Raw genomic sequence first — 14026 nt, forward strand, 5'->3', positions numbered from 1 at the left:
AACTCCTTCATATTCCCTCAAGTACTTATATATGATTTGTGCACTGTTAAAGCCAGATGTTTACATAAACAGCAAAAGAAGACACATAAGGGTTCATTTCCTGTTTATGTCAGTTAGAACTCCCAAAACATCTCAGAGAATCATTTTAACTTTCTTGAAATCTCTGAGGTTTCCAACCATTTCCTCAGTTTATGTGGAAAATTTGTTCCTCCTGACAGAACTGGTGTAAGCTGGTCAGGTTTGTTGGTCTCCTTGCTCACATACACAGCTTTTCACATTTGCTCGCAAATGTTCTGTGGAATTGAGAACAAGAATTTCCGATGGCCACTCCAGAACACTGAGTTTGTTGTTTTTAAGACACTTTGTACCTAATTTGGTGATTTGATTTTCAAAGGGTCGTTGTCATTTGGAAGACAAGTTTGTGTCCATTTTTAACTTCTTGCCTGATGTTGCCATGCCATCTTTCCGGACGGTGTTCCCTCCCGTCGGCTAGAGACGTACAGTGGCTTCAGCATCATCCTCTGCTCATTATGGGATGGCAAAAAAAACCAGGTTGCCCTGCATCCCCCTATTTCAGATGTTAGAGTTTTGAAGGTCAACAATTCCCTTCTCAGTATCTTGGCTGATTTCTTTAGACTTTCCATCATATAGCTCTAGAGTGTTTGAGACGTTGCCTTAAAACACATCAATTATAAAACAATAGATTTAAAATATGAACAAAAAATCAGAAATCTTGAGTGAAGAGCAGCCCATGAAGACTTGGTTTTGGCGTAATTATTATTACTTAACGCTGCCTTGTTTTTCAAACCCTTTCTGTGAGCTCTGCACCTATGCAGGACAAAGCCAACATGTTGTGATTGCATGTGTAACAGGTGTATGCCAACATGTGGACACGCTCTGCCTTGATTATTACTCTGCGGGGAGTGTGTGGTGATGGCTCAGCAGGTGCAGGCTTTCAAGTTGGATGATTAGGGAACATGCCTTCAGTTTTGTGGTTTAATGAATGAAGAAAGGCAAACATGTTCCTCCCAAAGTACACTGACATGCAACGCCTGGACTCCACAGTACGTGCTAGGTTTTGATAAGGTTTATCCAAATAGGCTCTTTCTTAACTACAGTTGTAACATGTCAAAGAGAATTGTAATATATGAGCTTTCCAGGCTTGTCAGCCCTTAAGGTGAAGTTCACCGCAGCTTTGAAGAGCAGCAGGAAGCCGATGTTTCTATCTGGTGAAAGCTGAAAGTTGGTGTTTTCTCAAAATGCTGCAATAACTACTGTAAGAATGTGTTGGTTATGACTGCTGGACAGTTGTATTCTATTTAAAATGAAATTAGAGTTTAACTGTAGACTTTGAAGTTTTGTCAGTCAACCTTTTTCATGATAAAGGTGGACTGACAATTTTGCTTGTTATATTGGCTCCACCTGAATTGTTTCTTCTTCAGAATTTCTCTCTGTTACATTCACCATTTGTTACTTTAAAGTTCACTTATTTCACTAACAGGACTACACTGGAATGTCTGACAAATTACACACAAAAAAATATTTACTGATAAATTTTAAGTATTTACATTTACATCTGAATATCTGACTATTATTTTTGATGCTGGTGCAGTTCTGAGAACAGGAGTATAAGTTTTCATTACTAGTGAGGTTGAATGGAGTCAGAGGGAAACAAAGTTATTCAGTTACATCATATGGGGTATACACAAAGAGTGTAGTGTCTGTAATATATCAAGTTAAATAGCTATTACAGCTTGGGTGATATAATTTTCATGATATTAGCTCTTATTCTTGTTAATTTTTCGTTTTTGAAGAGAAATTGAAATCAACTATAATTATAATCAGTATTGGTGGTCATAGCTTTATGAAAACCGGACAAAAAAATGTGCATCTCTGTCACAAAATGGTCACATTTACCTGCAAATAATGCTATAATTAGCTATTCTTAAGACAGATGTATGTTATTTAATCCAGAAGCCAAATCCTTTTTAGTCAAATATGATCAATCTTAAGAATCCATAAAATATCACTGTTTTATTTAAAGGTGCATTTCCTTATATAATTACAAACATCAATCTGAAGCATGTATTCTGAATCTGTGTTGGTTTTGATTTGAATCTGATCACCAGTTTTGATTTCTCTCAGCTTTAGCTGATCTGTTTTTCTCTTATCTATAACCAATTTACAGCATGCTGTTTTCCCCTGATCTTAACTGAAACAAACATGCGTTTCCTAATCATGCAAATAAGATTTTCTGCTTTTGTATAGTGTTCCTTTTTTAATTTAGCTCACAGTATGAATAACCTAATAAATATGAACACAAACAAGACTTAATAGGACAGACATGAAGGTTGATTGATTTCCTGCCAGAGTGGCTGTAAAACACAAATGAGTTGTTTCAGCCAGATTATGAAAATCTGCAAATTGTGCCCTTCACAGGTGCTCTGTTCAGGAAGTTCAACATGCTTGAATTTCAACCAACATTTCATAACTACGTACCCCAGTAAAATTGTTATCAGTTGATCAGAATGTATTTATGGGGCACTTCCAACATAACCAGGTTTAACACAGAAGTGTTTTCTAAAAACTAGAGCATGAAATGCAAACAATTATCAACAAACTCATCAAAAATGGCAAAGAACATAATATTAATAACAAATGTACTTGAACGAAACAGGAGAAATTTTCATTGTTTCTTGCTGGATTTTTGGTTTCAACCATTTTGTTCCAATCAACTTGAAAACCTTGAAAAATCTATTATAAGCTAATGTTCTTTTACTTAGTTTGACCTGTGGGATAATATGGAATTTCGTTGTGCAAGAATTATTATTCACTGTATCATTTTCTGTTTCAGTAATATTTGGTTTGTTTTGAGCTAGAAAAGCAGATTTGCCTTTTTCAAATTCAGGATCTGTCTTCACTACAATTTGGAATAAAAAAGGGAACGCTTTATAGTTAGTCTGAAGGAGAGGAGAGGTTGGCTGGTCGGGAACATCCTACTTTTTGAGTTTAGTGTACAGACAGAGTTTCACTTCCTGCTTGATCCCTGGAGAAAACTTAATTTGTTTAGAAAAGCTCTGAGAAATGCTGAGCTTATTAGCTCTGCAGAAAGCAGAGAGATAACAAGATGGGGCGGGAGGGGCATAAGGTGGAGGAGGGTATCTGTTGAGGATGGGGCGTCTGAAGCCCAGCTATGGATTTGGATGGAAGAGACATTATGCTGAGCTCAGTTTAGGGCTTTTATAAGCACATATATGGAAACTGCTTAAAGACTCATTAATAATGCAAGGTGGAAGTATTGTAAATAAACCTAAAAAGCATGCATTGTTCCTGAAACATTATTGTTCATTAAAAGAAAGCTGTAAAATGACTAAAAAGTAATTTGAGCAGCATTCAGCTTCTTTGCACCTCAAATCTGTAACAAACTTCCAGAAAACTGCAAAACAGCTGTAACAGCTGTAAGTTCCTTTAAATCAAGACTTTTAAAGATAATTAATGGAACAGTGACCAACACATCTGATGAGCATTAATGATTTTGAATATGACAGTTGACAAAATGTAATGTCTGTCACTGGTTTTCACAACTGTTGACTATATGATGTGTTTATGATTTTCATGATGTAAAGCACTTTGAACTGCTGTATTGCTGAAATGTGATTTATTGCGAGAGCACAACAGTATTTACGCAACACTTTTGCGAGCTAATTCAAAAAGAAAAAAAAAGTACCACCCATATCCACTAGGGGTTCCGTAGATCTTCATGCATAAGTCAGACCATTCCTTCTGGAAGCTCATCTGGTGATTAACTGGTTTCTGCTTGCGTCTGATTTTTACCAGATAGATTTTAAGCTGTTCATCTCAAGTTCTTATTGCCGTACAGCTGTAGGTTTCAGCAGCAATCAATGAAAAGTGTCTGAAAGTTACAGGCTCATTGGAACTTTAAAAAGGGCTCTAAGTAGACTGTTCCTCCCAGTGATGCCTTCCTGGTGATGCAGTGTGGAACCTTTGGATTATAATAACTCTCTTAGAATTGCAATGTCTTTTTCTTTAATCCCAGAATTGTTTCTTCTCTTCTTTTCTGAATTCACCCATTTAAATAATATTTTCTGTCTCTCCCTTTTTCACTCAGCCCACAAGCCCCAAGTTTGGAAAGGCAGACTCATATGAGAAGCTGGAGAAGCTGGGAGAAGGCTCATATGCAACAGTTTACAAAGGAAAGAGCAAGTAAGCAGTGTTCACATGTTTCTATTGTTTTTCCCTCACCCATGCATTCAATGATGTGTTTAATTTTACATGCCGCTGCTGTAACTGAATCAAAAGTCGATGAAAAGCTTATGACAGTTGCAGATCCTGGTTTTAATGTAAAGTTCCACACATACAGTGCAGATTCCTGTATTTTAATTACCAGAGAATGGACGATTTTTTTCCCTCTCTTAATGGTTCAGTGCTTTTCTCCCAGGTTTTTCTAATTAAATTGTGAGAAATTAAAAGTTCCGGGGCTGCAAATGCACAAACCTCTGCAGCCTCTAATCTTCTTCGTGATGATGTTATTTCGTGTCTCTTTTGATTGGTGAGCTTCATTCAGCTGTAGTGCTGCGCCCTTGTACCCCAGTCTCACTCCAGTGCTGCTAAATTACTTTTCATTGACTTAACTCTCCTCTCTCTGTTCTCAGTCTTTGCTGACTTTGAATTGTCTCGTTTTTCTACATAATGAAGAAAGTCCAGCAGATTATGGCACTTTGTTATTTGTGCTGTCATCAGGGTGAACGGGAAGCTGGTGGCTCTGAAAGTGATCCGTCTGCAGGAGGAGGAAGGAACACCCTTCACAGCCATAAGGGAGGGTAAGTGAAAAAAAAAAAATCTGAATCCCAGTTCACTTCCTGTTCATAGTAGGGTAATGGGAATGTTCCTCCAGCCCTCTTCAGGGCCACAGCTGGTAACTGTCTGAAAAATGTAAAGTTTACTAGTTTACAATCTTTAATGACAATCTTTAATGCTTAATTTGAAGTGTTTGGATTTTCATTCTCAACAAGCATAGATTGTATGGGGTTGTAATTATTTAAGATGTCACAGTACAGCACAGTAAAATTCAGTACAGTAGATTTAACTAGGTTATTTTTTATTCTAGTAACAAATATGTCTGATAGGTATTTTCCTTTCGAACCTAAATAAAAGAAAGAACCACAGACAACGTATATGAATTTTATGTAGAGCTTTTGCAAAAGGAGAAGGCTCTGAGAACCCTTGGGAGAAGGCTCTGAGAACCTTTCCTCCGAGGAATCCACAGAGCATTCTGATCTGCTCTCACATGAGCTCCTGTTTTTATTGTCAAAGAAGAACAGGCAAGGGGCAGTCAGGAAAAACAGCAGAGGTCGTAAAGCTTCTAACCCAAACATCTAACAACCCAGGTCCAGATGTGATATCTGATCAAAGGTCTGAGCCCGGTTCAAATCTCGGTCAATACTGTCAAGAAAACAAAATACGACTGCTCACAGGTGGTTACTAAATTAGGAGGTGTTCTTGCAAAAGGGTTTAAAGTCTGAGAAACTCAGTGTTATCTATTTCTCGTAAAGTTGAACAGACAGTAGTGACCTCCAGGTCATTTAAAGAAGAGAACACTTTAAACAGAAAATCACAAAGATCTATAGACTTAAGGTGAACTAGAGTAAGAAAATAAAATGATAATACCAAAAAATCTCTAACAATGTCCTCATGTGTCACACTTGTGTTCAGTAGTGTCATCTTTATTTCCAGACTGCTCCAGTTACATATTCACACACGTTTCAGGGTGACAGCGTTTGGTTTTAAAGCCAATAACTGCTTTGAAGCTTCTGTTTAATTCACAATCTGAACTCTACCACAGCGGTGGATGTTCTGCAGAAGGAGGGTCCTCTCAGCATCAGCCGGTGTAGTCCATGCAAGTGGTCAGTTTTAGCCCTCAGACTGAACATGCACACTAGAAAAGGTCTGATTAGTTCAGAAGGTTCTCAGTAATTAGGATCTGTAAAAAAAAAAAAAAAGCTCCAGAAGTTCCTGACTTTCCTGACTTTGCTGAAAGTAAAAGCCTCTGCTCCACACAACCCGCTCATATGGAAATGAACCTGAGATGAGAAGACGCTTCTATCATACAGAGGCTCAACTCTCCCCGAGAACAGATCAGATGGGTGCTTTGAAATTGGACTAATTCAGCACTTTCTGAGTAAGAAGCGCACAGCGCAGATATGTGACCAGCATTACCCCTCTATAAACTACTCCATCCATGTGTGTGTGTGTGGGGGGGGGTTGTATGCGTGTGTGTGCGCGTGAGTGTGTGTCCATGTATCCAGGGAGGTTGTGCATGTCTTCACAAGCTGGTGACAGGATCCTGGAGGTATCAGGCTGCAGATCCACACATAGTCCTGTCTTTGATCTGCTTCTATTATTTTGAACAACCTTTAGCTTCTCCTGCAGGATGAATGCATTCATGAGGCTCTGGCACCGGGCAACTTTCCAACGATCTGTCCATCAAATCCTCTCTGTGCCTTTGAAACAGAACTTAAACATTAATCCCGTTGGTAACCTTCTGAAAACCCACTTGGTCCTGTGAATAACAACCAAGCTTATGTTGCTCTAATATTTGGTCCAAATAAAACAGATTCCTGTTACTGTTGTTTGACTGAACTTTATCTCAGTAATTGAGGCTTCGAGACCTTTGCTGATGTTCAGTTAATACAGTAGAGGTTTTGTAAACAAGGAAACGAGTGAAAACTTCTCATTTCATTGATCCTTTGCCAGTTCAAATAGATGATCAGAGATCAGTAATCACAGACCTCAGACCAGTTAGAGTAAGACTGTAGTGACAACACAACACAGATCCTTCTCCTGCTTCTCTTTAAATCAGCAAACAGAAACAGACAGAATCAAATCTGCATATTAAATATGACGTTATAATTTTCCCTTGTCTGCCTTTATTCACACAAGTTTGAGTGATATTAAGTTTTGTTCTTGCAACTATAACAAATATCATTGCTGCTTTTCGTAAGTTTTCACTGCAGAAATGCAAAACCTAACAGGTATTCTTAGTCTAGTTTGTAGTGCAAATATATTAGAAGACTTGAAATAAGAAAACAAACTTCTAAGTAACTCTTCAAGAGCTTGCTGTAAGTTCAAAAATCCTTAATATTGATGAAAAAGTATTTATTCCATTGGCAGATAATTTCACTAATCTGAAGTGAAATTATCTTCAGACAATTTTAGAAGACTTTTCAGATGCTATAAGAGATTTTTCAGATGCTATAAGTGACATAATCTGCCAATTGAACCAGTACTTTTCAATCAATAGTAAGGAATTATTGACTTAAAACAAGCTCCTATATGTAAGATTTATAACTAAGATATGTACTCTAGAAACTAGGCTAAAATACATTGAGTTTGGAGGTCTGTAGATAATGACTGAAGAAAGTGCATTTTATAGACCTGCGGTCATGGGAGTGAAAAACAAAGTTGAACTAAATCCTTTGGGTGGAACAAAGTAATGTTGAAGGGAAAAGAAGATAAACTTTATTCAGTACTTAAGTAGGGTAATGTGGATAATTAGGTGGCCATGTTTCTTATGAATGTTTGTTTTTGTCAGTTTTCTGTTCTGTGGTTGCTGCCACTAGAACACTGTGTCTAAATTCACCTAAACACAGAACAGCTGCTCCCAAAGAAATGTAATAACTCTTGGCAGTAAGACAAATGTACAAATATGTTTATTGTCATTGTATTTTATTTAAATAGCAAAAGAAAAACTAAACATTAAAACTAACTCCTAAGTTCTGTCCCACCCACTGCACTGTAGAACTGGTATGATCCAAGTCACTTTGGTTCCAGATGATCTCTGCCTTCATCAGTTTAATGATGTGCTGGCAGGAGGATTACTGGGGTTTTATGTCAACTTTATGGCATTACAAATATTTGAACATGTTCAACTTACTTGTATGAAGCATAAATTCAGTTGGTAAATGAAGCATCCCTCCAGAGCCTCTCCTCACTGCTGATTACAGACACCTCTTACATCATAAATGTGTTAAAAAGTGAGTGTGAGAACCTCTGACGCTGAATCCAGCCTGTGTTTTCTGTGTGTTGTAATCCTTCCCTAATCCCTGCAGGTACTGAAGCGCTCCAACAGTCCAGCTAATGATCATAGAGCTGCTGGTTATCTGGCTGCATCATCTACTGTAACACATCATAATGGGCCTCTGGTTCTGCTGTTCTCTGTTTGCAGCGTCTCTTCTGAAAGGACTGAAGCATGCCAACATCGTGCTCCTCCATGACATCATCCACACCAAGGAAACCCTGACTCTGGTGTTCGAGTATGTGGTGAGTTTGAACTCTGACCTCAGCTGTGTGATGGATGGACCACAGAGCTCCAAATGTAGATTAAAAGTATGACTTCAGGGAAACCATAGTTCTGATGAGTATCTATATTTATTTTTTGCTTTGTGAGACCTTTCAGTTTTTCATACCCAGCTCTCTGCAACACGAGCTGTGAATATTTTAACTGGTAAGCTCTTTAATGGTTCACAGGCCTTTAAAAACTGTTAAAGCTCTCATGGATTTCTTTTAGTTTTTACTAAAGTAATAAAGGTGTGTGTGTGTTGGTGTGGAGGGCGGGGGGATATGCCTCTCTTTAGCAACCACTGGGTGGGAGGTGAGGTGCGGTCTGCCCTGGGCAGGTCACCGCTCCATTGCAGGGCTGGATTTCTATTCAGATGAATCTTTGATCTTCAGCTTGTGAGCGGATGAGCAGATCTGGATCCCTCCTCCGTCTTACTCAGCTTTTCAGCCAGGGTGGGGTAAATGGAGTGGTCTGATGCAGTTTATAATCTGGTTCTGCTTGTGAGATATGAGTAGAACTCAGCAGAGTAGAACTCAGCAGATTCTGTTTAAATTAAACATGATGGAAAAGATCAGCTTATTAGGTTATTGTTCCTGCTGGATCTTCTCTTACCTTCTGCTCAAAACAGTAAATCCTTCCTATATGTAGCAGACTGACTGCTAGGGGTGGGTTTATTTATCGCTGGTGGAAACTTCAAGTTAATGTCAAGTTCGGTGCTGTTGCTCATAAGGATGCAGAAAAACACATTATAGATTTTTCTAAAAGCTAATGGAGAGTGACGGCAGGAGGGCGTAATGCGAGGACAGAAAACCGATGGGTTAAATCAGTGGCAAGTATTACAGAGAGATGGAGATAATGGAAATAAAAAGGGGAAAGATGAAAACAGAGATGTGGTGCATGACTTTGTGGGAGATGGACAGGCATGTCTGCGTGTGAATTATTCAGCAGGCTCCTTTGGTGTGAGCAGCAGTGGGAGATTGTAAATATCTCTGTGATTTCCGAACCACTGCCTCCTCCATCCATAAATCTGCTCACAAAGCACCAAAACGCTGCCTGCCTGCTAAACATGTCCGCTTTACCGTCAGTGAGGACTCTGTCAGTTCATGTGGTCAACTTTGATAAAATATAAACATTCTTCCTGTTTTGTGGTATCCTGAAAAAAGAAGAAATGAAGATATTATTACTGTATGAAGTGTCTTTGCTCAGAGATCAACAGGAATCAAATTCTGATCTGAGTGCCTCTATTAAAGACAGAAAAACTACAATTCATTCATCGCTGCTGTTAAAATAACATATAGATCAATCTGTTGATAAATCAGATATTCCTGCTGCTTTAGTGAACTCTGTATTCAACTATAGTATAGAATACTGTAAGTCAACTGTAGTAAGCAAAGCATTTTGTAAAATTGATTGAAATAAAAATCATCTTTCATGTTGCAGCACACAGACCTGTGTCAGTACATGGACAAACACCCAGGCGGTCTCCACCCAGACAACGTGAAGGTAATGCTTCTCTTCTACAGACTGGATTTTTTATTGTTGACCCCGAACAGTTTGTTTCTTTAAGTCAGTGATCAATTTGGGTTTAGTGAACACAACCTCCAATCCCTACCAACATTGGTTAGAATCTGCCTTTGTTTTCATTATTCATTTAATTTTACAACTTTTTCTTCGGGGTGGGAATACTTTACCATGTGATTAGTTCTTGGAAGCTTCGCAGTTCTGGAAGTTCAGTGGTTCTTGTTTCGTGCTGCTGATCTTGATGATGATCCTGTGACAGAGTTCTTTAGCCACTGGGACAGTGTGTTTAGTCTCTGAGAGAGAAGTAAACAGCTCAAAGGCTGCTGGTCCCAACAGGAATGTACACATTAACTTAAGGTTACAGGAATGTCATGTTAAATGGTTTTCCAAAGCTTTCCAAATTAAGATCTGAAAAGTGTGGTGTGCGTATGCATTCAGCTCTTTCATGTTTTACCCTTTGTGGAATCACCTTTTGGGGTTTGTCTCTAGCAGCTGTGAAAATCTTCAGACTGTATTCAAACTCCACTGTTTGAATACATCAGCAGCAAATGTTTAGAAAGTAGAAAGTTACTATTCTGTCATCTTAAAACAGTCATTAGTTAATTTTGACCTCCTTTAGACGACACAGGGATGGCAGTCCGAGCTGGTGAAGCTACGAGCCTGTCCTGTATGACCGTGCAGCTCTCTGAGTCACTCATGCTGCCTGTGTTTGCACGACTGCAGGACCCAGCTAACATAAATTAACAGGTGGGAAGAACCGATAATGTGGTAAACCAGGCATCTTGGTGGTGGAGGGGGCGTTAGGAAGTTCTGTCATGCAGGGAGGTGACAGTTCAGGCTCCATCTGTCATCCAGCAGCTCATAAGTTTCAACGCCACAGATTTACAGAAGCTCTGTGTGTTTCTCCTGCTGCCAGCAGCTGTGCGAGTCACATGGATGATGTGAGATTACTGCAGGAGAGCTGAGCGAGGTGTTCACACCCATCAACTCTGTTACCTAACAGTGAGACTCCTGCCACGGAGTTTCCAACGTGTTGATAGGGTTCGTGACTTTATGTAGACATGACATGTTGTGAATTGGAACCACACATATCATTATGAGGATGGTTACAGTAGTCCATCACTTCCTCTCTGCTGTTCTGTGCAGCATGGTGTTGGATAAACCTCAAATTTAGATGCTTCCACTGTCCATCACTTCAGGAGGGGCATAACCAGGGTTTGGGTGGTGGCAGCACTCTTCAAAGGTTTTATATCCTAAAGTGGTCCAGGAGCACTTGGTGTGATTTTCTGACCTGTTTAATATTAATATAGAAAGTAGACTTCTGGTACTCTTGGTGATAGCCGCCTACAGCTAGCTAAAATCTGCAAATACTTACGACCCCCTCTAATACCATGTAGAATTTCCTATTTTAGTAAAACACTAAGGTAACATTTTAATAAAACACTGAAAAGCATTCTATGTACAAACATGGCATGTAACCTATTTAACCTTTTCACCCATTTTAACTGAACTCTTTCACTTTACCTTCCCCCTCCAGCCTCTGACTGAGCCTAAAGGAGGCAGACTGATGTTCAGTTCAGCCACAGGCCAGCACCAACCTGAGCAGAAGCTCCATGAGGGGCTTTAATGTCACACAGATGTGCTGTTGTTTACTAATCAGCTGCATAAAAGCTATTAGTGTCTCTGCTGCCTGACCAAATTAACATGCGGGGACGTAGCCGTAACAGTCCCTGCTGCTGTAATTAACGGCCATCAGCAGAGTGGTGAGAGCATGCGAGTGTCACTGCAGCTCCACTCAAACTGACCTGAGGTCTGCGCCTGAACTGGTTAGTCCTGGTGAAACCCAGTGGAAACGGCACAGCACCATTAACCCTTCCTGCCCCATTGACTGTAGTTTGTTAGCAGGACGGCTGTAATCCAACGCCCGGCAGGATGACCTCACTCTGACTGCTGCTGAAGTGCTCCTTTATATTACATTAGGCCCAGTCGGATGAAGGAGCCTGACTCACTGACATCCTCATATATCAGAGGTAAAGTGATGCCCACAACCCAGAAGCAGGGAGCGTTTGTCCCTCATAATTAAGTTTAGCGAAAGCTGAAAGCTCCTGTCAGCATTGTTAGCACACCGGGTACAAATATGGAAGAAATAGTTCATCTAGTGTTGTGGGAGCGTAATTAGCACCTTTATTCCCAAGAAACACTAGTTTTTAAAATAACCCTGTTGGCATATTTTATCTGCACCACTAATTATTCAAATTTTTGTAAAGTACAGAAGACAGGAATGTAACACATAGCAATATTTCCCTGATCCATTCTTCAGTGAGGATGGAAAGGAAGTTGAACAAAAATCTCACTGAGAGAGACATGCAGCTGACACACATGTTGGCTCATGTATTCCCATAAGAACAGTTATCACAGACATCAATTAACAGCATAGAGAATCATAGTAGTGATGATGTGGAAAGACTTGAAGGCTCTTGAAGAGACAGAGGTCAATTTCAAACCGTCAAATATGGCTGTGATGTCTAATTTCTTTTAAGTGTTTTAATATGTGCAGTATTTTCATAGCTTAAGTTGCTTTTAAAGCCTGATTTTGGTTACAGAACCTCCTGAAAAATCAGCCTCCATGCTGACATACAGTACCTAACTATTATTAGGAGTATTGTAGCTTGTATGATAAGCTCAGCAGCTCCGCCAGGTGTTTGCTAACTGCTGCTGCTGCTGCTAGTCTGGAGGAGCAGTGGACGGATGCTCTATAGGTAGAAGCTTGGCTGGGGATTGAAGCTCCAAGGTTGAGCTTTGGTGAGCAGAAGGCATGTTAAAGCTACAGTATGTAACTTTTATGAAAATAATATTTTTTGACATATTTGTTGAAATTCACTACGTTCTTACAGAATGGTATTAGAAAGATAACTTGTAAAAAAATTAAAAAATCGCTGCCAATCATGCTCATTTCTGTGAACTGCTCCCTCGACCCTCCACCCCTGCTCTCTGCTACACTACAGCTTCTCCCTGTCAGCAGACAATGTTTTGAATGCTAAGGCTAGTTTGCATGTCCACCGATGACGACAGTAAGGATGAGTTGATTGACAGCACAAGACATGTCTCCTGGCTCTGCACTATAAAAAGTGCATTTGAACTACAGTTCATGCTATGGACTTATTTACATTAATTCTTTTGGGTTAGTGATGACAACTTACTTGTGTTGAATTAACTTAAAAGGAACACATTTTTAACTTGAGGCAACTCTTTACTTTAACTTTACTTGGAGCAGTTAAGTTCAATGCCACGTTCACAGATCTGTGAGGGAGATAGAGAGGACTGAGAAGTCTGGCTGATTCAGAAAGATGTGCAAGGAGGAAGCTAAATGATAAATGATAATTGTCTTGTACTTCTATATTACTTTATCAAGTCCAGGGGACCCCAAAGTGCTTCACATAATAGTCAGTCATTCACCCATTCACATACTGTCAGTCTGCTTTGGGGCAGACAGTCTGCTTTGGGGCAGACTGACAGGAGCGAGGCTGCCATACCATCAGGAGCTGGTTATCCTTCTCTGTGTAACTCTGTGACTGTTAGAGAGAACTGAGCTCTGTCCCACTGGCAATAAGTCCACCTCCAGTGATATATATATATATATATATATATATATATATATATACCTTCCTAATTAAAATCTGGAAATGTCCTCACTTTAAAGGTTGTACTTTTCTTTACCAGGGTGATAGCAGATTAATTTGATCTGCCATATAAGATGAATTTTTACATTTACATTTATAATGAATGTGGAAGCTGCTTTTTATGAGCAAAACGTTTTCCACAAATCTAATGAGGGATTGTAAAATGTACTGCTTCAATCTCTTGCCTTGCTAGATTCTCTGATTTTGAATATAAACTTTAACCAAATGTTCCAGATGAGATAAATCAAATATACCTAGTTCCTGATCCAAATTTGACTCTCTGATAGTTTGACTACTTCCATTCATCTCTCTGCCTTCTGTACAGCGTTTTCATCCCACTGTTTGGTGTGACAGTTTGATGGTGCTGTTCAGAACATCTCCACAGAACTCAACAAGTGATTTCTTGTGTTTGTACAATTGAGGTGTTCCAGGAGGAGTACAATCACACAGCGGATGACTGCGATAC

The 14026-nt window shown here is 39.4% G+C and overlaps 1 protein-coding gene across 5 annotated transcripts in view; it reads left to right on the forward strand.

Annotated features, from left to right (window-relative positions):
- Nucleotides 1-14026, forward strand: part of cdk14 (cyclin dependent kinase 14) — a 156328-nt gene that overhangs the window by 46474 nt on the left and 95828 nt on the right. For all 5 annotated transcript variants that reach the window (XM_028016631.1, XM_028016630.1, XM_028016629.1 and 2 more), the window contains 4 exons: nt 4130-4224; nt 4762-4841; nt 8246-8340; nt 9800-9862. In XM_028016631.1, the coding sequence (XP_027872432.1) occupies nt 4130-4224; nt 4762-4841; nt 8246-8340; nt 9800-9862 (333 nt within the window). The remainder of the gene's footprint in view (nt 1-4129; nt 4225-4761; nt 4842-8245; nt 8341-9799; nt 9863-14026) is intronic.

The sequence above is a fragment of the Xiphophorus couchianus genome, chromosome 5 (assembly GCF_001444195.1).
Source record: "Xiphophorus couchianus chromosome 5, X_couchianus-1.0, whole genome shotgun sequence".
NCBI lineage: Eukaryota > Metazoa > Chordata > Actinopteri > Cyprinodontiformes > Poeciliidae > Xiphophorus > Xiphophorus couchianus.